This window comes from Hyperoodon ampullatus (genome assembly GCF_949752795.1).
Source record: "Hyperoodon ampullatus genome assembly, chromosome: 13".
NCBI lineage: Eukaryota > Metazoa > Chordata > Mammalia > Artiodactyla > Ziphiidae > Hyperoodon > Hyperoodon ampullatus.
In genome coordinates, this window is record NC_136926.1 from 27,955,189 (window position 1) to 27,983,135 (window position 27,947).

Here is a 27,947-nt window from a genome sequence, read left to right on the forward strand (position 1 = left end):
TGACTGACAGGTGCCGGGGGCCTCCTTCCCTGTCAGCCTCCATGTGCGAGATTAGCCTGAGCTCAGCCGACAAGCTGGATAGGGCCCCAGGAAAGTGGAACATTCGGGGGACAGGGCCTCAGCACCATCCCACTCCTGTCACCGGCCATGGTGCTGGCAGGTGGCTCTGGAACACAGCCTGCGTTCCCAGGAGGCTCTGCTCCAGGAGGAAAGGCAGGGTCCTCCGGGGCGGGGTGCTGGGGACCCCCTGCATGCTGACCCCGGCACAGCATGACTCGGAAGGGATTCCCCATGGTGACGGACAGCTGGCCACCCCGGGCGCGTCGGGGACATCATGGGCAGGGCACGCTTCCGGAAAACACCCTCTTTATTTGTGCCCTGGAAATGCCAGTGGACTCAGACGTGGGCAGCCCGCGGGGGGTTTCTGAGCAAGTCGTCATCATCTGGCATGGGCGGGGGTGCGAGATGCAGGCCTGGGCCATCCCTGCAGGGCGCTCGGCGGTTGGTCCAGATGCACTGGGCAGGGGTGCAGCTCGCCTGGGCTCGGCCTCCAGCATCCTGCCTGCCGAGGATGGGGGTCAGCATGGGGTGGCCCCGCGTCCCCACACCCGCCCGCACACAGGGACTCTCGGGGAACAGAGGAGAAACCAGCCGAGAGGTGGCCCTGCCCCACCAGGTCGTGCATAACTGTTAGAAACACCCTGAAATGATAAAGCTCATCAGAGGCAGCCCTGTCCAGGAGCTGTGGAGGAGCCAGTGCCCTGGGTGCCCCAGGAGAGGCTCTGGGCCTGGCCCACTGCCCACTGATCCTCTGCCGTGGCTTGGCCCCTCACGCCCACCTGTGGGCATCCCGTGGGCGCTCACTGCTCTTCCACAGTCCCCCAGGGCCCGCGGGACCCCAACCCAGGAGGGGCCGACGGCCAGGGGATGCCCCTCTCAGGCTGACAGGAGGAAAGGCCCCAACCACAGGCATCCCCTTGGCTGGGGTCAGGCAGGGACTTGCTTATTTCCTCCTAGATGAGGCTCAAGCCAAACATCACACCCCGGGGCTTCGGGCAGCCCACTCAGCCCGGCTTTGCAAAGTCTAACAGAACCAGACTGCGGGCGGCTCTGAGCACGAGGCTGCGTCTCCACCTTCTGGGCAAGAGAGAAAGGAGCTGGGCTGTTCTGAGCGGGGCAGGTGGTAGGGAGGCCCAATGAGCATTCCACACCCCGAGTCCCCAACCCCCCCGCCCCCAGGACAGGCGCTACGGGGTGACCCCGGCCTCCAGACACCGCCTGCACATGAGGAGTAGCAGCAACCCGGCTGGGGTCTAGAATGCCCTGTAGGGGGTGGGGCCCTCTCGGCAGGTGCAGCTTCTCCTGTACCTGGAGAGCAATTCACAGTGGCACCCTACTCCCCTTAAATATAGGACCTACCCCACATGCATACCTGGATCTGAGCCTCCGCTGAGCCTGGCTGTGGGGGCAGAAGTCATGCTGAGCACCCCGGGTCTAGGGATGGCCGCTTAGCCTCAGCAGCCGGTCACGGTGGGGTCCAGGCCCGAGCGCTTGGAAATGCGCAGCTTGGCCACCTCCTCGGCACAGGTTGGGTGGATGCCCACCGTCCGCATCACCTGCTGGTAGGAGGCCCCACACCTGCACACCGGGGACAGGGGATTCGGGGGACGAGTCAGTGCAGGGAGGCGTGTTCGAGTGCCCCCCCCGCCCCCATCCTCAGGTGGCAGCACACGGGGGAAAGCTGGGAAGTCACGGTCTCATCACTGTCCCCCAGCTCTAGCCCCCATCCTCTCTTCTCCAGCTGGCAGCCAGGAACACCTGCCAACACCTATGCTGGCCCCGCCCCACCTCCCTTGGAGCAAACACCCCGAGCCTGCAGCAGCCAGGCAGCCCCACCTCGGGCCCACCTCCCACCTGCCTGGCCTGGTCTCCTGCTGCCCCCAGCCCACCAGACACAGGCCCACTCACCCTCCTCTCTGAGTCTAGCCCCCTCCCTCTGCTTCACCCCAGCCCTCCTGCCTCTGACAGCCCCTCACCAGCTGCCTGGCCTCTTCACACCCAAAAACCAACCCCCACCAGAGCTTCCACAGCACGGGCCCCGGGGCCCCGCCATGCACAGCCTGCAGCTGGGACCGGCCCCACAGGACACATGCCCCCGGGGAGGCCCTCCCAGCACACTTGATGCCGAGGCCTTGCTCCTGACTGCCTGGGCACTCAGCTCCCAACCCTCATTCTGAGCAGAGAAGACCCACCGTGCCCCTCAGGGCTGTCTGGGGACACAAACCTGTTCCCCCCGATGGCCCGGCCAGAGATGGACATGGCCACCTCTCAGGTGACCGACTGGACCCGTCCCGTTGGGCAGACCATCTCTGAAAACATGACCACGAGTGACCCTGATGCGGCAGACTTCCGACAGCGGTGCCGCTGACTTTCGGGGGACCCCAGCCTGAGTGTCACGTAACGGCCGACATTCCTGTGGACTTACTTGATCCCCAGAGCAAATCCTTGAGTAACTTCGCCAGCATTGGGGCCAAGGAAGTGCAGGCCCAGCACCAGCTGTGGGGGCTCCCGCAGACACACCATCTGAAAGGCACACGGTCAGCAGGGGCGTGCGCGGCTGTGGGGGCTCTCTCTCATCCTGGCCAGGCCCACGGGGATGCTCACCTTTATGTAACACTGGGACGCGTCCCGTTCAGGCACCACGAACTCCAGTGGTTTATAATATGCGTGATAAACCTGGGTGACAAGACACGGATTCCTGGGTCAGGGGCATTTTATAGCTCGACAGGCTGTGGGCACAGTGAGGGGGGGGCCGGAACTGCCTGCTCAGCCCGCAGGTTGTGGTCTGGGGCAAGGACAAGGCTCGGCTGGCCTCGGAGGCACCCCTCTCCTCCCAGCACGGCACCCTGCAGACAGACCCTCTCCCACCAGGCCCAAGACCCCCAAGAACTACAGCAGCAGAACGGGTGCCAGACTTGCCCCAGAGCCCGAGGCTCAGTGCAGGCACAGGCACCGCCCAGGAGCACAGCCCAGGTGGACGCTGCAGAGAATGGACGGGGCGACCGCGGGCAGTGGAAGGGGGGCCCGGCTGCCCATCTGGCCTCCCTCGGGCACCTCGGTGCTTGCCGGGCCCTCACTCGAGCCAGGAGGCAGGGCGGGCGCGGCCCCCACCGGAGCTGCTGGACAAAGGCTTTCAGCGCCTGAGAAGGGCCGATAGCGCATTCGGGGCTGCGGCCGAGTAAAAAATGAGCAGAGCCCTCACATGTGCTGCACAGCCATTATTAATTAATGCAGCTTCAGAGAATATTGTTCTAACGAAGACAGAATTGAAAAGAAAACAAACAAAGGGCATTTGACCATTCAACATTGTGAAACATAAAACAACATCACGGAATGCCATGGACACATGTCCCAGGGCACTTGTGATGAATCGAACAAAAATAGCAAATAAAGTGCCGTTGATGGAGGGGACCGGGGCGCAGGGATGCAGGGCAGGCACTGGAGCCCGGGGCGCTCATTCCCAAAGGGCCCCTGACCACTCTGGTGGCCACGTGGGTCCGGTTTCTCCCAGCCCGCCTGCAAGCTGCCACAGCACCCACAGCCCACCAGGCTACCTGGGGCACACACCGTGGCCAAAGCAGACCCCAGAGAAACCCCCGTCTGATGACAAAGCCCTCCCTCCGGGGTGGATGCCTGGGTCTGGGCTGTCAGAGGCCCATGAGGACCAGACTCATGGAGGAGGCACAGGGCCAGGCGGGGGCAGAAGGGCAGGGGTGGAGGCGAGCAGAGGTCGGAGGGCAGGAGGAGCCTTTCAGGTCAAGGCAGATATGCACCCCGCTGAGGTGGGCCGCAGCCCAAAGGCCCCCTCATTCCCGGGGCTGCCTGCCAGCACCGCCAGCCCATCACAGCCATCGTTCCGGGCCCCACGCCCCGCCCTGCCAAGCTGCAGGCCCCGGGAAGCAGGACGCCAACACTCCCGCTTGCCGCGGGCCTCTGTGGGGGACGGCCATGATGGGGTGGAGGGCCACACAGGCCTGTGTCCTGGCAGCCCCCTCCCCGGGGCCCTGACTCACCTCCACACGCTCCTCTCCATGGCGAGCCACGGCCTCCTCCTCTGACAGCCCCACACAGCCATACTCCAGCGGTGTGAAGACCGTCGTGGGGACCTGGAGGGTGGGCCAGGATCAGGCACCAGAGTGAGGACCCCACTGGGGTACACCGAGAGCAGTAGTTGCAGGCTAGTCTCTGGATGGGCGACCCTCTCTCTTGTTCCCAGGCTGCACCTCACACACAGGCACACACGTACACGCACACACACACATGCTCGCACGCACAGACACACGTGCACCCCCAGAACGAGCTGCAGCTCCCGCAGGCTGGAAGTGGTGTCTGAAGAGAGGGGCACTCACGTTGTCATAGTCCATCAGGTCTGAGGACCGACTGCAGAGCCGCTGGGCTAAGAGCCTCCCGGCCATGATAGCCGTGGGCGTCAGCTCTGGCCGCCCCTGGAAGGTGGGAGCACGGGGTTACTTCAGCTTGACCCTCAGTGGGGGTACCGCCTTCCCAGTGGGGCGTCTCCCCCAGACGCATTTTGCCTCTGCTTGGTCCCGCATGCTCCCCTCTGTCCTGCTCGGGGGAGACACCTGTGGTCACGGCCCCTTCCCTGGAAAAGGGGGTGAGCCGCTAACGAACCCGGCCACACTGGCCATACCGCCCGTACCCACTTGTGACTTCTCTCAGGACCCCTCCTTCACGTCAGTGCCTTTGCAGAGCTGCCCCCACAACAAAGCTCAAAAGGGACCCAGCCACCATTTACCCATTCGCACTAACGGATTCGGGCTAAGACGGGCCCTGGGAGCAGCAGTGGGCTCCGACACACAGCTTGTCTGGAACGTCAAGCCCATTACCGAGCCCAGATCGGACACCGTTCCATGGAGGCCTCTGCCCCAGGGTGTGTCCTGCCGGGGAGCAGGGGGTGGCACAGCCCCCGTGTCCCCACACGCATCGGCCTGGGGCTGGCTGCCAATCACCCCTGCAGCAGCAGGAAATGCAGATGTTGTTTGACATTCCAGAAATGAATGGAGATCGGCAGCGATAAAGCCGCGTAGGCAGCCCGTGCATTCCACCGGCCTGACTAACGGGGACACAGCCCACACGGCACACGGCACACGAGGTCTCCCTGAACCACGGCCTCCCCTCGCCAGACCCCTGGGGGTTAACGCTTCTTGCTGCTCAGAGTGACCTTTCTGAGGGAGCAGGCTGAGTGTTTTAAGACACAGCACTGCCCAGCTAAGCGGTCAGGTCCCCAGGGCAGCGAGCAAGCGTGAAGCCTTGTCCACACCAATGGGTCAACTAGGTGGCCAAATGACCCAGCGAGGGGGAGCGGCTGGAGCTCTGACGCACCCAGCGGGCTGTCCCCGTGGTCGCAACACAGGGGTTTCCCATGCAGCATCTCATGAGCCTGGGTTCATGGGGGGCTCGAGGCTCAAGCGGCAGCCAACTGGCTCCCATCTGAGCACTGGCCACAGCGGGGGCGGCCCCTCCGGTACAATGGGGACACCAGGGCCAGGCTGTAGTGCAGGACAGACTGTCTCCAGATGAGCAGGCTGGCCCTTCGGGAACAAAGGGAGGCCCAGCCGTGCATGGCCTCCCCACCCCGCCCGTCTCCACTTGTGTGCCAGGCTCTCTGGAAGCCCCCCACCTATCAGAAGCTGCAGCAGAGGCTGGGGAGGCTGAGGGAGGGGCGGTCCCACAGCATCGATGACGACTGCCACCTTTCTGACCCCCACACTGAGCGTCTCCTGACACCTGAAATAGCTCATTTGCTTGTCAACTCTGACTGTGACAGAACATCACCTCCACGAGGGCTGGGACTTCTGTCTGTTCCTGCAGTGACCCCAGAACCCAGAAAAGTGTCTGGTGCTCAGTGTGTGAAGAATGAACATAAACTAACAACACGGTGGGCTTCACAGCACCCCCAAACTCATGTCCCCCCAGAACCTCAGACTGTGCCCTCCTGGGAAGTTGGGGTCTTTGCAGGGGTAATTAAAGTGAGGATTGACATGAGGTCAGCCTGGATTCAGGCGGCCCTAAATCCAGGGACAGGCAGGCCCCGGAGGAGATGCTTGTGAAGATACCCGGGGCCTCAGAAGCTGGACCTGGCGAGGAGGGTCCTCCCCAGAGGAGGGAGCGCAGCCCTGATGCCTTGACCTCGGATTTTGGGCCTCCAGAGCAGGCGGGAACAAATTCTGCTGTTCTGACCACCCAGTTCGTGGCACTTTGTGGCGGCACTGTGGAGAGGCCTGCTAGGTTTGGGGGCCCAGCCTATGATTGGGACCCTGCCCTGGCTGCCCTCCTCGGGACGTGATGCACGCGTGCAGGACAGGCCGACTGATCCTGAGGCGCCGGGGCTCATAGCTGAGCAGCCCCCGGTGTTGCTGGGCCCGTAAGGGGGGCCACTGACCGATGCCTCCCAAGCTGGGCTCATGGGGGTGATGACCGCCCAAGATCAGAGGTAAACCGAGGCCAGGAGGTCAAGGCCGCTCCATGGTGTGCAAACAGACACCATCCCTCAGAGCTGACCCATGAGGAGCTTCACGGCAGGATCTGTGGACGGTGTCCCCTTGTCTGCCCGCCCGTCCACAGAGAGGAGGAGCGTGGAGGCGGGGGTGATGCCAAGTCCTCCTGGGGCTCAGCGCAGAGCCCGTGAGAGCCACAAGGCGGGGGTACAGGGTTGGGGGACGGGGTGCGGGGAGGCAGCGGCGCAGGCCGTACCTCTGCCACGTCTCCGATGGCATAGATGTGGGGGACGGAGGTGGCTTCCTGGGCGTCAACCAGGATCTTCTGAGTGTTGGGGTTGGTACGCACACCAGCCTTCTCCAAATTCAGACCTCTAGTTTCTGGAACTCGGCCTGAAGGACACAAAGAGCAAGGCAGGGAGGTTTTCGTTAGTGGTTCTGACTGAGATTCCTTGTTTTATTTAAAACTCTTCTCAGAATGTCCACTTAGAATTGGTAAGATATCAAAGCACCAACAGCGCCAAGGGCCTCAAACACGTGCTCACACATGTATGTACGTACACACACACGTGTGTATACATGTGCACAAACACCTGCATAGAGACTCAATGAAAGGACGGAGCAGGAATGGGGAGGAAATGGGGTGGATGGAGAGTCAGCAACAAGACTCTCCTAAACACATCCTATGATACAATTTTGTTTCTTTAAATCATCTACACAGTTTATACATACACATATTCAAAAAGTAAAATCAAACGTGGAAAAAAATCCCTATAACCCGTAAACAACCTAAAACAAAGGGGCCTATTGTAACAGAACACGTGGAAAGACAACTCGGGAGACCCTGCGAACCCACATTGGAACTGTACCTCCGAGGGTCACGTCCCCACAAGTGAAGATACTAACAGGTCCTACATGCCACTCAAAGAGGACGGTTCAAACTCGGTAACGTCAACTTTGAATTGGAAATTCATGAGTTTTTAAGAATACAAGGCTCGGGCCTCCCTGGTGGCGCAGTGGTTGAGAGTCCGCCTGCCGATGCAGGGGATACGGGTTCGTGCCCCGGTCTGGGAGGATCCCATATGCCGCGGAGCGGCTGGGCCCGTGAGCCATGGCCGCTGGGCCTGCGTGTCGGGAGCCTGTGCTCCGCAACGGGAGAGGCCACAACAGTGAGAGGCCCGCATACCGCAAAGAAAAAAAAAAAAAAAAAAAAAAAGAATACAAGGCTCCTGGCTCTGACCACAGAAATGGTGTAGAAGCAGCAGCAACGAAAGGGCGATGTGCCCCCAGCCCCAGACTGTGATCCCTAAGCCCCTCCCCACTGAAGGGGCCGGACTCCAAGGTGCCAGGTACCCCAGGCCACATGGTGGAGTGATGGACAGGAAGGATCAGCACGGCCACAGGCTCAGCCCGACAGGACCTTGCAGCCTCTGAAGGCATCAGCCCAAGGGGAAGTCGGAAACAGGACCCAGGCCTCACAGACACTGGGGCCCCATCCCCTGTGTGCATTTCCCGGCAGGGGTGTCTCAGGGTCCTCACGTGGCCCCCCAGGCTGGCCTCCGCCCCCACCAAGACACCCCTCCTGCAGCTTGTGCGAGGCAGGACGGCGCTCCACGTGGGTTTACCTCTCTCTGCCACCAGGCTGTGGCCTCGTGTCCCCACATCTGGCAGTGGCCGTTCCCCTGGCACCCATGGCGCGCGAGCTGACCCAAAGGAGGCAGACAGTGTGCACGACCTCGCCCCCCCACTCCCGGGGCAGCCCCAGCTCCGAAGCCTCCAGGGCCTGCACTGCACACCCACCCATCCTTGCAGGCAGTCAGCGCACGAACCCTGCTCTTGGGGGAGAGGCCAGGAGGGGCAGTGCCAGGCACTGCCGGTTCCGTGTGCTCACAGCCTGGGCCCCGTCACAGCTGAGCTGCCTCACCACCCTTTCTCTCCCGGTTCAGACGATGTGGCCTCGTCGAGCCAGGGCGGCAAGGGCCGCTCTTCCTGCCCGACCCCAGGGGGGCAGCGGGTGGCCCCCGTCACTGTGGCTGGGGGATCCCGACGGCAGGACGCATGGCTTCAAAGGCACAGTTCCCACAGCCTCCACGGCTCAGGGTGGCGGCTGGTGGAGCCCGGGGAGGGGAGCCTTAAGTCTCCAGCTGCTCTCCTGGCAGGAAGTCAAAACACAGGCTCAGCTAAGCCTGCTTCTTGAGCCGATGGCTCCGGCCTCTGCATTCAGCTCGGCCCCAGGAATCGGGGGCTGAGGGCTGGCGCCCTTCGCCGTCAGATTGGACACGGGCAGTGCCAGGCCAGGAGGGCCCCACCTTCTGACGGCACCAGTACTGGCCCTATGGTCGTGATGGAGACCCATGAGTACAGAGTGGGACCTGCCGCCTGCCCAGCATCCTGCCAAGGTGCCTGGGGACCCAGTGGGCACCTGGGAGGGGACTGGACTGTGCTCCCAGAGAGGAAGGAGCTGGCCCCACAGGCAGGACTGGAGGGCATGGGCTTAGTGGGCGACAGTCCTTTATGCAGGGGCTCATAGCTCAGTTCTCAGGTTCCTCCCCAGGCCCCCGGGCCCTGCGCCTCCCGGTGACACTCTGGGCTGGGGCTGGAGAGTCCGAGGGCAAAGCCGGCAGCACTTGGACCAGCTGCTCTGATGCTGGCCACGCTGTCCCAGGCTCTCCCCCTGCACCCCTGCCTGGCTGGTCACAGGAGGTCAAGAGTGCTTCCTCCTGCGCCTGTGGTAACCATGGTAACTACACACCTTGCAGATGCCAGCAAACCGTATCCCAGATCCTGAAGGAAATAAAGATAAATTTGAAAGTAGTAACAGGAGACGGTAACATATGCTGGAGTTAGGTGGCCTCTGCAGTCCATTTTGAAGCCAGGATTTTTTAGGACGTTCTGCGTACATGAACTTGGAAAGTATGTGGGATGTGTGAGCCAGGCCACTGGTAAAAAGAATAAATGGATGGTTGATGGGGGGTGGGGGGCAGTACAGTGAAGAACAGGCCGCATGCAGCAGGCACTACACTGACACTTCCAGAATGAACAGTGAAGAAAGGGAGGGACTGGAGCAGGCAAAGCCCCAGGGGCAGCCGCAGGCACCTCAGGGCTTGGAAGCTGGGCCTTGCGGGTGAGGCCTGGGGTGGGCAAGTCCTAGACAGGGGTCACACAGGGAGGGACAGGCCCACGCCCTCTGCCACGCTGCCCCCTCGTGCTCAGAGCAGGGGGTCATGCCCTCCCTTTCAGCTCAGGCCCAGAGCCCCAGAGGAAGATGGAGAACGGGCGTGGGGTCCAGGGGGGTACCGAGTGGCTGGTCGCTTGGGCGCCAGCTCAGGCCCAGGCTGGGCTTACATGGCAACGGTCACATCGTCCTCCGACTGCCTCCCTCGCACCTTGTGTGCAGGTAGTGCTCCTCCCACGATTGGTAGAAGCCCGTCCCGGTCACCCTGCCTGTCACGGTCACACACTGCCCTGTCTGGCATGCAGGCTGCCTGCTCCTCGCCCTGCACGGGGTTGGTGGGCCCCCAGGCATCCTCAGGGGGGCTTCGGGGCGCAGGCAGGGCTGCCCCCTCCTCAGTGGCAGTGAGATCTGCTCATTTGCAGGGCGGTGGAGGGGGGACTGTGAGGATTGAATTTGCACTTCTTTGACTACTAGTAAAACTCGGTGTTTTTTTGGCCACATGTTAGATTAGCTGTATCTCCTCTTGAGAATGTCCGATACTGCCCTTTTCATTCATTTATACGCATCCTCGTGATTCTCTTGGCTTGTAAGAGTTTCTTCCTTAAAACCCGCGTGACTCGCTGCCGTGCTTACTACAAATGATGAGAGCACTAGAACCCCACGTACGAGCAGACACCCAGCTTCCTCCTTGGAGGCGATGTCCAAACACCCTGCCCTTGGAGCTGCCCCTCGCCTGCTGGCCAGAGTCCCTCGGGGGCACTGTGTGAGCCCAGGTGCCTCGAAGCTGGGATGGCCCTCCCTCCCAGCGCCGACTGCCCAGGACACCCAGGGCAGCGTTGCGCCCGAGAGCGCTCAGTGCAGCCGGGCCAGTCCAGCCTCCTCTGGTCGCACTGGGAGAACCACCAGCTGGTCATGGCTACCTGCTCTGCAGCACACGGGGACACAACCAGACACACGTCCTCTCCCATGCCCCTTGCCTCCCGTTACAGGAAGACGGGCATTCCCTCCAATTTCACGCCTCCTCGGAGCACACTTCCCCGACGAGCAGGGGGATCGTGTAACGAGGGAAGATTTAAGTGCCGGCAGGAGTGTGAAAGGTGAGCACGGGCTGTGGTCAGACAGACCGCAGCGAGGGTGCACAGGCAGCCCGGGCAAAGTGCTGGGAGGCAGGGACCCACCCTGGGCGACCCTCCCAGGGGGCAAAGCCAGGCCACTGTGGGGTCCCCACCTAAGAGAACACAGACACACAGGGGTCTCCCGCAGCCACAGCAAGACGCGGTCCCGGGGAATAGGTCTGGTAGCCTTGGCCCGAGGCTGGCCCAACCAGGCTGCATCTGCGCTCAGACTGCCAGCTCTTCCCTAACCTTCAAGAGGTGGCTCTGGACGGAGAAGGGGTCCCGGCTGCAGGCATCCTGGGCACCTCGGGCCCCCATCACTGTGTCCTCGGGCCCGAGGGCTTCAGTGTGGTCGTTGGGTGCAGTTGGGAAGCTGGCCTCCAGTCCTGAGCCAGGTCTCACGAGCTCCCTTTCCCCACGTTTGAGGCTCAAACGTGACACAGGTAAACGGCAATGGCTTTTTGCTAAGACAAAGCCTGAAGAAGAGGAGATGGCTTCAGGGGCTGACTCCCCCTGCCTTGTCTCGAGGCAGGCACTCTGGACCCCGTAACAGCGGCCACCTGGGTGGGCTCTTCCAACTTGGGCAGGACTCCTGTGGCCCAGGGATGGACGTGCCAGAGCCTTCATCCTTCCCTGGAGGCTGGAGATGCTGAGGGGCCCGGGACCATTTCAGCTCCTGTTTTTTCCGAGGCCATGGTGCTCCAGCCATTCTTTAAAACAAGAGGAAGCTACACAGAAGCTGAGGGTTCCTGCTCGGAGGTGTCCACTCAGGGCCAGCCAGTCCTGCTCCTGTGCCCACCCCCACCCCCCCACAGCCAGGCTCCAGGCCACAAGTGGTTAACTGTGCGGGTGAACACGAGCCTGCGGCAGGCGGGCTGACTGTCTTCACTCAGCACCGTAATCGGCACATCTGCAGACAGGAAATCCTCCTCCTGCGAGTTCCCAGCCTGTTATCTAAGACACCTGGTGTGGGTGGGTGATTCACAGACAAACAATGAGCCGGCCCCCTGCACAGCAATTAACTGCTTTAGCTGCTAATGTGTTTAATCCACCACGTGGAGATCAAGGCTGCACCGAGGAAGAGGCTGGCAGACTGCAGGGTCCACGTCCCATCCCCGCATCTGTGAGCCTCGTCGGCTGTGGCCAAGGCTGTCCACGTGGACCGTCCACAGAGCACGAGGCGCATCTTTCCCTTTTCATTTTTAACACGTCAAGTCCAGCCGGTGTGGATGCAGCACTGGCATCTGGGCAGACCTACAGTCTGTGAGCTCTTTGCCTCCTCAGCCGTGCTGCCCAGGTCGTTGTATTTTGACCTCCAGGATCACCCTTTGTTGCAAGTAGAAATAACACTTGGTTCAAGGCTTACCTGGTAAACGGGCAGAGAACATTCCCGGTTGTTAAACTGGGAAATGGTTCCTGAATGTTTACAAAACCCGGCGGGAGCAGTGGCCCCGCCAGCACTTGCCCGTGCAGACCCAGGAGGCGTGCCAGGAACCCGCCACCGCAGCGCCGCCTCGGAAAGCAAGGTCAGAGGCCAAGGACTGTGAAAAGCTTCCACCCCCAGCATCAATCATGCCCGGCAGACTGTCTGGGGGATGCTCTTTTTGAAAATACAGAAAACAAAACCAGTTGGGGAGGGCTCCCAGGGCCTTGCCTGCCGCCCACCAGGGTCGTCTGGATGCTGGGAGGACCCTGAGGCTTTCCGAGGGCCCGGCCCCTCGCCCTCTGGCTGCCGCCAGCAGCGTGGGCTCAGCTGATGGCATCTGGGTGCAGGCCTGCACCTTAGTACAAAGGCGTTGGGGACCAAGCGGGAGGATGGGGGTATGAGTGGGAGGGGGAACCAGCCACCTCGCCAGTTAGAACGGATTTTAAATTAATAACAATCAGTTTACATTTCTGGGTCTGAGTAGCGTTCATCAAAATAAACCTACGTAAAATTTACTTTTACAATTTGGTCAAGAAGATTTCCTCTGGTAATTTAGTGGATTTTGGTCAAGAGGCAGTAAGTTCACTCCGGGGCATTTCAGATCTTTGCCTTGTTCCTCAGAAGTGAATCGCTGACTCCTCCGGAGTTTATTTCATTTTCTGATTTCCCGCTACTCTGAGCATCTCAGCTTCTCAGAAGTGCACTGCTGCCTGGGCCCACCTCCGGGGACGCGGGGGCCTGGGCAGCCGGGGTGGACAAACGCTGGGGGACAGGCCCTCTGAGGGCTCAGCACACTCGCCAAGTGCTGTGGAGCCGGATAACAAGTCTGATGACCACACGGACTCAGAGCCCAGGCCCAGACGGGGGACGAGTGACCGGGCTCAGCACGAAGAGACCCACGGGCTGGAAACACGGGAGAATGAAGACACTGACCATCCCTACGTTTAAAATGCAAGTTGACAGATCAGGAAAAAGGGTCCCAAGCCCACGGGCCGCAGGCACCAAGGCAGGTGGGTGTCCCGGCAGGTGAGCCCACACGCCCTCGGGAGCAGGACCCGCAGCCCCCCTGTGGGGAGCCCCTCAAGGCGCCTGCACTCTCTGCTCCACCCTCAAAGCCCGTTCCTCTCCAGGCTGACCGTCCCAGCCCTGGCAGGGGCCCCCCACATCCACTCTCCCCTTCTCTGTGGGGGCAGTCGGGTGCAGGGAGGGCCCAGCCTGGGAGGGAGTGTGCCCGACAAGGTCACCAACAAGCCGTTTCTGCATGGTCACGCTTGCTCGGCCTTCACCCCCACAAACAGGTGGACCCATGCCTCTCAGGGAATGGGAGGCAGGGTGGCGGCCAGCCCACACCTGCTGGGAAAGGCCCGGGGCCTCTGCCCTATCACTAGACGCTGCCTTTGCAAATCTGCAAAGTGTGATTTCTGGCAAGGCCGGGAGGACACCCACTCCCAACACGAGATGACCCACAGAGCTGAAGGTGGCCAGGGGGACGCATCAGAAGCAACGAGAAGCTGGCTAGAAGCTACACATCTCCATTACGTTCGCATCTCCATTACGTTCACGTATTAACAGCAGCTGGCTTCTGCGTGCCACTGTCCACAGCAGCATTTTCCAAGACACCCAGAAGTTAGAAGCAACCCAAATGTCCACCGGCAAATGCCCGGATGAGCCTAGTGTGCCATATGCAGCACTGCCCACCTTCACAGGTTACGACACGGACAACCTCCAGGACACGATGGCAGTGAAGTAAGTCAGACAGAAAAAGGGAAACACTGTAGGGTCCCACTCACTTGAGGGACCTGGTCATCAGAGTCACAGAGACAGAAAGTAGGAGGGTGGGGGCCAGGGGCTGGGAGGGGGTGGGGGGTTATCTGATGGGGACAGAGTTTCCATTTGGGATGATGAAAAGTTCTGGAGATGGAGGGTGGTGTGTGAATGTACTTAATGTCACTGAACTGAGCACTTAAAAATGGTTAAGACAGTAAATTGTATGTTATATGTTAAAACAGTTTAAAAAAGGTAAAAGCTCCATTATCGTTTGTATGTTATAAACAACTATCTTGAAGCTATGGTGGAAAACAAGTCTAATTTACTAAAAAAACACATCTACACCAAGGTTTAAAGTTAGTAGGAAATGTACGCGAGGCCTCGATAAACCGCCTGTATAACTAACTAGTCTCCCAACGAAAACCCAGCTGCCTGCGACCCACCATCCACAGCTCTTCCTTGGTTTTCATTTCCAGAACGAGGAGCGCTGGGGAAGAAAGACCAGGAGAGCACAGTGTGCTCGGACGGAGGAGGAGCGAGGCTGGTCAGGGCCGCCCCATGGCCTTTATCCAGCCCCCACCCCAGAGCCAGCAGGGTGACAAGCACCAGGAGTGGCAAGAAGGGGGCCAAGATGCCCAATGGAGGGGAAGGCGGCACGCCTTGTCCCCCGAGCGTGCGTAGGAGCACCTGGTCCCCGAGTGCGCGCAGGAGAACGGGGTCCTGAGCATCCTTACCTACGGCCCACAGGACGGTGTCAAAGGTGCCTGTGTCCTTCTTGTCGGAGGCGAGGTCCATCCAGGTGACCTGGAGCCGCCCGTCTGAGAGCCTCTCCACCCTCAAGGGGGTGCAGCCCCTCAGGATTCGGGTGCCATGAACCGCCATGTGCTCTGTGACCAAGGAAGCCATTTGCTGCAAAGCACAAGAGGACATGCCTTGAGGACCGGGCAGCAGTGGGAGTATCAGTGCTGAGGCCTGTGGAGAGGACCTGGGCCTACAGCCTGAAAAGGCCCGGGGCCCCAGGGGAGCCTGTCCAAAGGAAGAGGTCAGGGCCCCACGCCTTCTTCCAGGACACCTCACACAGGCCGCCCCGCTCCGAGTGCCCTGCTTTCCATGGAGCTGAGGGCCAAGCCGGGAGAGCCTCTGGCGCCCCGACTCCCTCCAAATCTGAGGACCCAAGGCCCTCCGTTAGGGTGCATGTGACCTCTGGACTCTCCTTAGATGTTAGTTAACTGAGTCTTCACTGAAATGGCAGAGACGCACCCCTTCTGCCGGGCTCTGCCTGCCTGCCCCGCCCTGGCTGGGGTCAGCAGTGGGGTAGCTGGGAGTGGAGATGGGCACCTCCGCTTCCCACCAAGAACTGCTAGGGGAGGTGGCACGGCATGAGGAGGTGCTGCAGGGGGTTCCTCCCTCCCAGCCCAGGCAGCTGTGTCCCCAGGGCCACGGTGGGGGCTCAAACAAGCCATCAGGAGAAAATACAAGTCACTGTTTAACTCCCCTGACTCAGGGGCCACCCCAGCATGAGGAGCTTTGTCTGTCCCCCAGGAACAGGTGGGCAGGCCACAGGGCCTCACCTGGAGCCTGCTCTCCCCCCGCTCCCCCGACTCCAGCCTGGTGACCCCACCGTCTCTGTGTGCCAACCACATGCAGATTCTCCCTCTCCTGCTACCATGACCACCCGCCAACCTGGCTCTCCAGCTCAGCCTCATCAGCCCCTTTCTCCACGTCCCTGAGGGCCTCTGCCTCTCGGGCCCCATCTCCACCTGCGTCCAGCATGAGGCTCGAGGCCTTCCCTGGACGTGTGTCCCCGCGGCAGGTGCTCGGGCGTCTGCACTGAGCAGATGACGGGACAAAGGGGTGCACTGCCCCAGAGCTGTGCAATGGACAGTGCCCATCTCTGCAGGGCACCAGGAGCCTGGTGTCTTGACAATGACAACCCAGACCTGGATTTTAAAGTGACATCTCCTCGGAGGGTTTTTGGTTTAAAAAAAACTCCACGCGCTCATAACGTGGGCACGTCCACCATCAGGGAGAGAGTCTGCGCCCCAGGGCCGGTGCTGCCCTGCATGGTGGACGGGGAGGTGGCGAGGCTGCAGTGGCCTGGCTCAGCATCACGTCTTTCCAGTCCATGGTGGCCGGGCCACCATCTCCCGTGACGGTCACCCAGAGCCTCACCAGCTGCTGCCTGCTCCCTGTCCATGCTGCCCTTGGATAGTGGAGCTCCTCGGACCTCAGGGGGCTCAGCGAGGAAGCCAGGACAGCACTTCTGCCCACACACGCCAGCCGCTTACTATTGGGTGACCTGACCTCACGGCCCGTGAGCTGGCCAGCATGCCCACGGTGTCCCTCTGGTCCCTGCCACGCTCCCCACATGCTGACCCTTGCTGCAATACGCTGGCAGGTGTTTATTTTGCCAACAATCTCCTCATTCGACTCAAGGGCCAGTTTCTAAAGACTGAGACCTCGCTCCCAGCCCACACCTGCACCTGCCTGGGCGGGCCACAGGTGGAGGGGACACCGGCCCGGCATTACCTGGTCGAAGGCCCGGAGAGGGACACTGCGTATCATGACAGTGGCATCCAGGCCGAGCCCAGTGAGGAAGCCAGCACACTCCAGGGCCACGTCTGCCAGAGCAAGCTAAGGAACGCTAACAAGAGCTAGGCAGCAAGACCCCCGGTGCCCCCGCCAGCAGCCCCCGTCTCCACCAGTCCCCAGCAGCCCAGAAGAGTCTCCAACACTGGCCGCAGAGACACTCTCCCCACCACCCCCATCTCTCAAACACACGTCCAGGGCAAGGTGGAGGCTCCCTTCAGCACCCACAGGCCAGGCGGGTTCTGCCTCCACGGGGCCTCTGTCCAGACTCCCTGGAGGTTAACCAAGGGGCCTGTGTGGTGAAGGACAGGAGATGTGCCCAGACCTCAGTGTCTCCGTCTTCCTGCAGACGTGCCCTCCACCCTCCCTGGTGTTACTGCTCCCTCTTAAGGAACCGGCCTGAGTGGGGCTGCTCTCCAGGGAGGACCATCTGCCTCACGGCTGTGTCCAGCTGCCCAGCCAGCGAGTGGCTCAGGAAGAGCCTCCAGGAAGCCCCAGCCTCAAAGGTCAACCTCAAATTATCCCTCGAGCACAGGTCATCCGCCCTGAGTGGGCCTGTAAGTGCCTGTAAGTGCCTGGTTCCAGGTGGCAGAGGGCAAGCCCCATGGGAGAGAGTGCGGTGAGGGGGGGAGGCGGGCCTGGGGCCCAAGCTTCCACTCTCAGGATGGTGAACACAGCTGTCTATCTGTCTGTCACCTGCACGCAGCAAAGGATACAGCTGGCCCCAACCACCAACCTGTAAGAGAGATGGACAGAGAGAGAGAAATTGAGTCTCACATGTGGCCGCCATGATGCACGCAGCCGTCCCTGGTGGGGCTCTGAGGGGGACGGGGCCCTGCAGCATTCATGCAGGGCGCCTGTCAGCTGACATGTCACTATTGCGGGGTCCCTGCGGCTAACTGTTCAAACAGGCTGTCCCAATGTACAAAACCCACTTCCCGGAGCTCCAGCTGTGAATGACAAACAGAGCTGCTGGTTTGGGAAATTGCCTGGTGGCGAAGGAATGAGTGGCCAGGGACAAAACAGCACGTCCCGGGGATGGGACTGAAGGCGGGACAAACATGGACGAAACCCAGTCAGAAGAAGCAGGAGGATTTTCCTTCTCTCCTAAGGAAAGTTCTGCCTTGGGTTCCTCTGGACCTCCTGCAGCCAGGCTGGAAAGAGACGGGGAGGCGCCAGACGTGGGGCGGCTCCTAGAAGCCCTGTCTGTGGGCAGAACACTCTGGGACCATGGGGCCCAGGCAGATGGCCCACCCCATGCCCACCCAGCCCCACTGCACACAGGCCTGTGGCTAGGAGAGTCAGCTCCCCGAGCAAGGGCAGCCAGGGAGAGGGACACAGGACGCTGGGACCCAGCAGGTCCTCTCCTGTTATTCAGCTGCACACACCCTGCATGCATACACGTGCACACACACACACACACACACACTTGCACACGTGTACCCATGAACAGAACTGAACACAGAGTGGAGACTCCCAGCCCGGGCGGCGTGTGGGTGGGCTTGTCAGATCACCCCTCAGCCTTTGAACGAGAGGAGGTGATGCAAGGATGGATAAGCAAATGTCAGCTCTGATCCCAGCAGGTACTAATGATATAATTCCATTTCAAACAGCAGCACATCTCTGGGAATACTGCTGCCAGTGCCCTGCGGGAAGCAACTGGCACACGGCTTCCTCTCAGGAGCTGGGACAGGACTGCTGGCATCCTGTGCAGGGTGAGTGGGGAGAGCTCGGCGTGTGAGGCGCACACACATAGGCACAATGCACATGTCTGCGTGTGGGTACACTCAACGTTACACAATCTGCCCTCCCTCAGTCTCGACGTGTATGGGGAAGGGGGCAAGCCTTTCTTTAAAATATGAAACTACAAGTTACTTAAAATGCAAACAGGCTTGAGCTGCTTTGAACATCCTGCCCCAACGCAAGGACCAATGGAGAGCATCCGTGTGGACCTCACAGTGCCCTGTGCTCCCACTCAGGGTGGCCATGGCCTGGGCAACTGTGACATCCAGTTGCCGGGGAGCCCACTGCCCGCCTGCTGGGCTGTCCTGCTCGTCCGAGCCTTCCTGTCTCCGTAGAGCAGACCCTCTTGCGGGGGGCGGTGGCTGCGGCCTGAAGCCCGCAGCCCAGCTCCAGGCAACGCAGCAACATGGTCTCCTGATTTTGGCAAAAGCGTTTTGTTCCTGCAGCCCCCGGGCACCTCCCCAAGCCCTGCAGGGAGTAGGGTAGGGAGGCGGGGTGGGCCCCCCACTCCCACCTCCAGGTCATGGTACCCCGAGCCCCAGGCTACTGGCTCCAAGCCGCCAACAGAGGGCACATCTGGGGGATAGGCACTAGCCAGGCTGGGCCTCAGTGGGCGTCCTTGACCAAGCATGGGCGGCTGAAACCTCAGAGTGGGCAGGCGTCCACTGGCCCTGATGGTCACCTTGGGCCTCATCTTGTCTCCAAGAGGAAAGACGGTCAACAGTGTTGGTTTTCACTCCACCTTGCCCCCAGTTCATCAAATAAGTATTATTCTTCGAAAAATGCAGGATTCAAGGTCTTAACTAGAGAACTCCCTTCAAATGGGCTGGAGTGAGAAAACAGCAAAAATGGAGCTGGCGCCTGCGGGTGGGGTGCAGGCAGCCCTGAAGGGACACTGCGTTTTTATTGGCAGGTTTGAAGCTGAAGATGGGCTTTGCCGGCCACCTAGGAGACCCCAGCCTGGGTGGGGCTGAGGCTGGTGCCAAGGCACAGTGCCCAGGGCAGGCCCTGCCAGCAAAGGAAGGACCTGGGGTGGCAGGGCCTCTGAGGACTGGACACACGGCCTCACACTGCAGCAGGACACCCCACGGGGGCTCCACCTGCACCCAGAGCCCCGCTCAGCTGTGTGTGTGTTCGGGGAGCCCCCCTGTGTGCCCTTCGGTGCTGCAAACACTGTACTCCAAGGCGTAACTGCCGTGGGATTAGCCTGATCACAGGGCTGGCTCTCTCCTTAAAGTCTGAAGGGGGAGGAAGCAGAAACAAAGCCTTCCTTCAGACCTTGGAGCCCCAGCTTAAAGAGCTCTCCCCCTGCCTCTTGAGTCTGAAGGCCCCGATCCGCTCCCCGGGGGTGCACCCACACAGCATGGGGGCCCTGCAGCTGTCCCGCCAGCGCAGGAAATGCTGGGGCCACGGAGCTCGGGGCCCCCAGGAGCAGCTGGACACAGGATGTCCAGAAAGCACCAAGACTCTCAGGGGCAAAGGCAGGTGGGGCAACCACGGAGGCTGAGGGCCGGCTCTCCAGGCCTGAGCTGCTGGCCACCCAGCCTCACGCAGATGCCTCTGAGCCGCCAGCCGCGGCCCGCACCCCATCGTGGGGAGGAAGACAGGACACCACGGAGCCCACGGGCCCTTGGGAGCCGGCCAGTGGAGGCTCCACCACTGCAGGCCGAGGCCAGGCACACTGGGCACCCTCAGCCGCCGGTTGGCCTCCTGGCCGGGGCCAAGTGGAAAGGTCCCGCCCGGCTTCGGGAGGCCTCCAGGGCCGGGGGCAGCCCCCGGGTCCATATTCATTTCAGCTCCATTTTAAAGGCGAGTTAAAATAAACACGGGGAATATTTATAAGGCAAATAAATCTGGCAGAAACAGCCCCTCGGAGTGTGAGCAGAGGCCCCCCCGGCCCAGCCCAAGCTGATAAAATACAGAAATGCTACTGTAGACCCTCGGGCTTATTTTGACTGCGGGCAGGAATGTAAGGAGTAAACACTGACTCCCGTATCACACTGTTACAACTTGCATCCACAGCTCCGCACAAAAGCTGCGTTTCACAGAAGCATCGTACAGGGATATATCTCCAGCTTAATTTTTAAAAAAACCATTTCCTCACATAAATCATGCTCAGAACGAAACGGGTGACTGATACATTGCAAACACTTTTTTCCTTAAACAATAACATACCTAGATTCCTTCTAAACGAAAGAGCTTTTGAAAAAAAAGTCTTCTAAACGTTTTTTTTTCTGAAGAAAATAAACACTTTCCTGACCCCAATATCTGGGGCTGTCTTCCCGGCTGCGCAGGCCGCTGCCCCAGCACGTGGTCACTGGGGGCAGCTGCGTGGGGCCCCTGCGCCCGGGCCTCCTTCCGGCCTGTGCGGCCTCTCCGCGCACCAGCCTCCGGTGAGCAGCGGGCAGTGAGAGCCACCAGACACCGGCCCCTCCTGGAGGTAGACTTGGCTCTCAAAATGTAACAGGGAAATAGCAAACAAGAGAAAATAAAACGCACAGGAACTAATTTAAGAAAAGACCAGGATTCAGAAACTGCTGGCCTTCGGTAATGGGCGGAGATTACCGGGCCACACGGGCGGCCTCGGCCAGGCCAGAAGCACCAAGCGGGGAGCCAGTGTCCAGGCAGCCGCAGGTTGAAGGCCATCGGCACCATGGTCTCCACAGTCCACCTCGGAGAGGCTGGCAAAGTGCCTCAGTGACCCAGAGAAATCAATGCGCAAGAAAACAACGCAGGTCTGAAGATCACACTGGGCACTTGCGCGGCGGTAGGGACCCCGAATCAGGGCCAGAGCAGGACTGGGCTCTGCTTGGAGGAGCTTCCAGGCTGGTGGGAAGGGCTGGTGGTGGATGCATGGGACCCCGTCTCTGCTGCAGATGTGCTGCAGACGCCCCAAGGCCCCGGGACCCACAGGAAGTCCAGGGCTTTTGTCAAAAAAGATCTTGGGGGGGGAAAGGCCCTCCTGAACATGCAATAAATCTAACAGCCATTAAGTGTAAAAGAGCCTAAGCTACACTTAAAAAAAAAAACCCAAAACATTTGTATGTCACATTTGTATGTTACATGAGTTAAAAGGACAAGCTGAGAAAATCTGCAATTGTAAACAACATGGGATCTCAGCCCTGACAGCAAACCTGCAGGAAGATAAGAAAGAGAAAAGCCAGAGAGCAGGCCCAGGAGCGAGCAGCCCCCATTCACAGCCACACACACTCGTACTCACAGACACAGACACACGCTCACTCACAGACACACACTCACGACTCACACACTCAATTTTAAATGGCCAATAATTACACAAAAGACCACATAATAGCAAACGCAAATGAAACCAGGCCACATTTAACCTACTAGTCAGAGACAAAACAACAAATAGCCCAGACACTATGGCGTAAAGAGAAAATGTGATAAATGTGACATCAGAAAAATTAACAACTATTGCCAAGTCGAAGCACCAACCACAGCCTGGGGCCCCTGTGGGAGGCGAGGCGGTGGCCAGGGCCAGGAGCCTGACCGCAGATGGAAGTGGCTGCACTCCCTCCACCCCCCCACAGGGAGCAGGAGAGGCTCCCTTCCCTTCAGGCCCCATGGAAATGCTGAGGCAGCATCAGGCAGGGAGCGCAGCACAGGCGCCCAGCCGGGACCTCAGCACAGGCGCCTGGCCGGGACCGCAGTTCTCTACTGCGGACACAGCCCTGACCGCGCACACGACCCATAAGAAACACTGAGACAACAAGAAGACGCACGTCGGGGTTTTCACTGCAGCCTTTCACAATGAGGTGGCCGTGAGTGGTGGGAGGTCACACCAAGCCACCCCCATGCCAGGGGCTGTGCCCAGCCCTGAACAAGGACACCTCATGAGGCTGGGATAGCAAGGACAAGCAGAGCACGGCACGAGCACACGCACAAGGTCTCACACATGTGCTCACGTGTTCACACACGTGCTCACGTGTACACATACATGCCCTCACCCATGCTGACACACACACTTGCACACGCCTGCCCACCCCAGGCATGCCCTCGGGCCATCGGCAGCTGGTCCCCCGCAGCCCAGCACTGTGACAGCTGAGCCTCTTTCGCCCTCTGGTGGCCTCTATGGTCCCTGCGAGCATGAGGTCTCCTCAGTGCCCAGGCAGCAGCACCCAGACCTGGACCCCATGCCAGGAGTGAAGCCGGGCCTTGGCCACGGGGGGGCCAGTCACGCTGCAGGCCTGGCTTCACAGCTGGGCTCTGGTTTCTGGCAGCCCGAGCCTTTGCTGATTTCAGGGAAGCCCAGGTGACAAACATGAAAACGGGGACGTTTGATTGGAGCTGAAGGGGGACCAGGGCTTTCCCCCAGGGCCCACCCACCTACCCGCCCACCCAGATGGCCCTGAGGACCCGCTGGGACCTGCGGCTCCTGGGAACCCTGGTGAAAACCTGCGCCCCAGACAATAACGGCCACGCACTGTGACTCAGTCCTGGGAGAGTGTCAGCCCCAAACGGGCACAGGGCCGGGCTTTTTGCCCTTCCCTCAGGTAGGCAGGAAAGAATGCGCTACAGAGGGGCAGTGGCATGTGCTCCCCGCCTGGCTTTGTGCACAGGGGAGTGGGGCCTCTTGGGCACCCCCAGGCCTTACGTTTTTCCAGGGGACTCCTTCAGCCAGAAGATGTCATCACTCGTAATTCCGTATTCCAAGGCACCTTCGATCTATCCGGGAAAAGGGTCAATGTGAGGCCCGCGTCCCCGGCTGCCCCCAGGGCTCCCTCAGAGGACGCCCAGTTTGCAGACACAACTGGGCCAGAACCACCTTCCCACATGTGGCTGTACCTCCTCGGGTGCAGCCTCTGGGACGGGGACACGGCCGCTCCCTGGGGGGCCCGGAGCAGCGGCTCCTTCCTCTCGCTCTCCAGGACTCCCCCCAGATCCAGACCCAGGGCTGTGGGGAGCGAGGGGTGAAGCGGGGTGGGCCGGCTCCCAGGGCACCAGGTTGAAGGCTGGAGGCTGGATGCGACCGACCGGGGGCCCTTGAGGGACAGCATGGTGGGCCCTGTGCCTGGGAGTTGTCCAGGTCACCCCATACCCCAGCAGGTGGGGGACACAGGACACGTCCTCTCTATGGCCCCTGAGAGTCAGATGTGCTGGGAGAGAGGAAATGGATTTCAAACAGTTTACGGTTCCAATTGGCAAAAAAAATAAAGTCAGGAATTTCTTAAGTTTGCTCAAGAAGATCGAAAGGTCTGGATATCAAAGGGACTAAAACACAACAAGTGTTGGCAGGCACCAGGGCGGGCAGCCAAGAGCAGAGTGGTCACTGAGCTTCCCCAGGACCCGAGGCTCCCGCTTCACCCCACCCCCACCCCCACCCCGCCCCTCAGGCAAGCGGACAGCAGGGAGAGGCCGGGCCAGTCCCCTCGCAGGCACTCTGGCAGCCACGTGCAGGGTGGAGCTGAGCTGATCCCTGGGTCCCAGGAACTGACCACGGCCATCAGGGGCTTTGAGTGGAGCCAACGTGGGCCCAGCTGTGGGTGAGGGATCACTGATGGTCACCACTTGGCCCCTGCCTATGTGGCTACTGGAACAAGCACCCTCCCCTCCTATGGAGCCACACGTCCTGCCCAGGGCCACCTGGTACAGCTGTCTGGTCCCCTCTGGAAGCTGCTCTTGCTGGGCTGACAGCGGCAGGGGCCGCGTTGCGGTCCTGAGAACTGGCGTGTGCACTTGCCTTGGCGCCCTCCCAGCTCCTGTTTCCAGTGGAAGCACAGAACTGGACGGAGGTTCAGATTTATGAGTCTGCGAGGACGCAGAACCACGCCCTTGGTCCTCCCCATCCACCTGTCTGGGCCTATGTCTGGGTCTGGGGCGGCCTTGAGCACTGGCCTCCAAGCCCCGCAGAGGCAGGTGGTGGGGGAGAAGGCAGAGCGTCCCCCACCAGGCTGAGCGCTGAGGGTGGGGCGCCTCGCAAAGACGGGAAGACTTCCTGGGTCTGGTGTTTAAGCACATCTCTGCCCAGTCACTAGCTGGCCACTGAGCAGAGACCTCAGTAGCCTCACAGGACACAGAATAAAGAGTTTACAAAATCGGTCCAGAAAAATCACCCAACAGCCAAGCAGCAATAAACGAAATCCCAAAGTGGAGGGAGATCCTAGCTTCCAGAGTGAACATGTCATTTTATTTGAAATGATCACTTTTCAGCAAAACATCACAAGACACGAGAAGAAACCAAAAAGGATGAACCCCACGCACTGCAGGTGGGGATGTAAACGGTGAGGCTGCCCCCCGCCCCCGGGGCCTGGGACCTCCACCCCCAGGTGTCTGCCCAGGAGAAGGGACAACTCGCATCCACATGGGCTCCCAGCAGCGTCACTCATAACAAAGTGGAAACAACCCAGAGGTCCACCACGCAAGCGGACAACAGAATGTCACACCCACCGTGGAACATCACTCAGCGGTAAGCTGGTCAAAGAGGCTATGCATCTCATCCCACTGATGTGAAACGTCCAGAACAGGCAAATCCACAGAGACAGAGAGCAGGCTGCTGGGGCCAGGGGAGGGGGGCGGGAGCGACGGCTGATGGGGCCAGGGTTTCGTTCTGGGCGGATGAAACATTCTGAGATTCAGTAGTGGGTCCGACGGGTGAACGACTCTGAATAAACTGGAACTCACTGGACTGTACCCTTTGAAAGGGTGCATTTTATGGTATGTGAGTTTCATGTCAACTAAAGAACAAGATTTGGGTTTGGGGGAGGAGGAACCAGGCTTAAGTCCCAAATGTTCCAACATTCTGAGGCTAAAAAGGAGGAATCAACAAGGGAGATAGAGGAGAAGTGATGTGGGGACAGGAAGAGGGCAGGCGGGGGCCGGCCCAGCAGCTGAGGAACGTGAGAGCCGCTCTCGGGACTCAGCCAAGTGGGGATGTGGGAACCTGGCTCAGCAGAGGGCACTCGAGAGCACGGGCAGTAGAAAGTGACAGCCGTGAGCACAGGGCCACTTGGAGGAAAGCGGGGAGTGGGAGGTGCATGTCACCACACCATGAACAGGGTGGAGGGGTGGGGGCTCCTGAGGACACTCACGTGCGTGGGGTACCTCGGCCGCCCTCCAGTGGCGATGACGATGTGGTCGGCTGAAAGCAGAGTCTGAGAAGAAACCGAGAAAGCCAGTCACCCAGGTCACCTGCAGTCCCCACTCGAGGGCTCCACCAGCTTCCCCATCACAGCCTCTGCCCTGCAGTGTGGACCCTGTGGCAGCAGCCCCAGGGACTGGCAGGAGAGCCTCTAAGTCCAAGCACTTCACAGTTTACACAGCATTGCACGGGGTGTAAGGTCTCCTGGAATCCCCACAAACCCCTGCAGGGCTGCAGCCGCCTGAGCAGTGGGCAGCCTGGCGTGGTCACTTCCTCCTTCACAAAGAATTAGACTGGCCTCGGCCCAGAGGAACGTCCTATCAATCCCAGCAGTGCTGATCTCCAAGGACAGCACTGAGACCAAGCAGAGCTGAGGTCCACCCGCCTGGGCCACAGACTGACTCATGGACTGGCCCGTGCTGCCCCAGGGGCCCCGGGATGCAGGCGCTCACCTCTTCCCCACCTTTTGAGACACCACAAACCATGTGTGGGTTGACAAAGCTGGCCTTGAAGTTAAAGTACTTCACTTTTCTGCAAAATAAAAATAGGATGTTCAAACATTTCCTCTGCAAATGAGGCATCACCTCAGGATTAAATAGGGAGCACTAGGCAGATGGCTACAATGTGAGCTCGGGCCACCCACGGCTCACGAGGAGCAAAAGGAGTGTGCGGACCTGCACCGGGAAGCATGGGGAGCAGCTGCTGTCTCCCCTGGGTTCCCTGGTACGTGGTGACCACAGCTGCCATGGAGGGGTGTCTTAAGGGCCCAAGCTCAGCCCCGGTGTGTGAGGACAGAGGTGGCCGGGCCTCCCCCGAGGTCAGTCCTGTTACCTGGACACCCTCCACCAGGAAGGGGAGGCCCCCACATGCATCCAGTTACCCTCCCCCCAAAACACCCACGGACCTCCTGCTGGTGAGGGGGGTGCCCAGCAGGGAGGCGGAAAGAGCAGGCACCGCGAGGGGCGAGGTGGCTGGGCTTTCTAACCCGGGTCTCACGCCTCCTCCTCCCAGGGAGTCCTCACGTGTCCCAGGACCCGCCCAGAGCCTAGCGTGGTGTCAGTACCTGTCCTGCAGCTGGACCCGGTGCCCCCAGTTCAGGGACTTCACGTGGTTCTGAACGGCTTCTGCCATTTTCCCCCTGTTGACACAAAGCACGATGTGTAAAGCCACCACACAAGTGTCAGCTGCAGGTCCCGCCACAGATTATTAGAGGCAAACAGCCCTTAACAGAAATGCCCAGAGGCAGAGGGGTTTCTCAAGGTGGTAAAGGTGACGTCTGTCCCCACGGCTGCCGCCCCCAGGCTAGGTTTGGGGCTTCAGACCGAGGGGCTCCGAGCGGACCACGTGCCACCCGCCAGGCCTGAAGCACTGCAGCCTTTGGGCCGAGCGTCCTTCCAGGGGTGTCCTGGGCACCGTGGGGCAAGTGGCAGCATCCCAGGCTCCACCCAGGAGATGTGCAGCCCCCACTGTGGAGATCACCAAAAACGTCTCTAGACTTTGCCCACTGCTGGGGGCCCAGACGTGTCCCCAGGTGAGAATCGTGCCTGCAGCTCCTGCGAGGCTGATGGGATCGGCCGTCCCCCATGCGCTCTCACCAGTCGTGCTGGGGCTGGGCCACCTTCCAGCCGTAGTGGGAGGCGTCGTGGATCATGCCCCCTAGCAGCGCCGCCTGGTGCATCAGCTTCTTGGGGATGCAGCCGACGTTCACGCAGGTGCCACCAAGGCCCCACCGGGTGCCTGGGGAGGTGGGAAGAGCACACAGACAGGGTTCAGGTGAGCCAGGCCAGCCCTGCTCTACAGCTGTTTCCAATTCCTTTTAGTTGCTTTAACTCCAACGCGGCCCAGGTGAACCTGCCGTGTGGACGCGTCGGCTGCGGTTGCATTCAGACTTGGTTTAAATGAGGAGGATGAGGAACCTACAGTGATGGCAGCTTCCCCAAGAAGCAGGACGCCGTCCGGCGACTGGGAAGCAGTCCAGGGCTCAGCCACCCTCTGTATGTGATCCCCCCACCTTCCCCAGGACACGCGGCTCCCGGTGGGGGCTGCCTACCTCGGGGGGAAGGCTCCACGTAGTCCACCACGGCCACCTTCTTCCCCAGCTGAGCGGCTAGAAAGACCAGAGAAGCAGGCAGGTGAGTACAACCAGGGACTGATTCAGGGTCGGGGACCCCAGGAGCCCATGAGGCCCAGAGGAGGCTGGGGAAGGACCGGGCCAGCAGCCGCCCACGAGCTATGCAGCCGGGTCTCCCACTGCCTCTGTTCCCAGCTATGCTGCCCCTAGATGGGCACCCCGACCTCTTCCTGACCGCAGGCTCTGCACCACCCACCACAGCAGTGCTGGGATGTGCCCCCCCGCCACCTGGTTGCAAGTCCAGCACAGGCCCAGGGCCCACCCCAAGCACACTCCCTGGAGGCATCACAGGGAGGCCCCCGGCTCGCTCCTCAGGCCCTCCCTCACTCCTCTCTTCCCCAGACACCATGTGGGGTGCCCCTCGGTCTACCCTGGTCAAAGCCC

The 27,947-nt window shown here is 60.6% G+C and overlaps 1 protein-coding gene across 1 annotated transcript; it reads right to left on the reverse strand.

Annotated features, from left to right (window-relative positions):
* Positions 1–402: 402 nt before the first annotated feature.
* Positions 403–27,125, reverse strand: TXNRD2 (thioredoxin reductase 2). Its single transcript, XM_079717371.1, has 15 exons — positions 27,028–27,125; positions 26,496–26,570; positions 25,885–25,963; positions 25,383–25,445; positions 22,949–23,019; positions 17,307–17,326; positions 16,531–16,622; positions 14,736–14,910; positions 6,775–6,911; positions 4,410–4,505; positions 4,074–4,166; positions 2,665–2,736; positions 2,486–2,583; positions 1,433–1,638; positions 403–562 (listed from the first exon to the last, which is right to left on the reverse strand). Exons 1-14 carry the CDS (start codon positions 27,108–27,110, stop codon positions 1,515–1,517), a joined length of 1,278 nt encoding a protein of 425 aa, XP_079573497.1. The 5' UTR covers positions 27,111–27,125; the 3' UTR covers positions 403–562; positions 1,433–1,514.
* Positions 27,126–27,947: the final 822 nt, after the last annotated feature.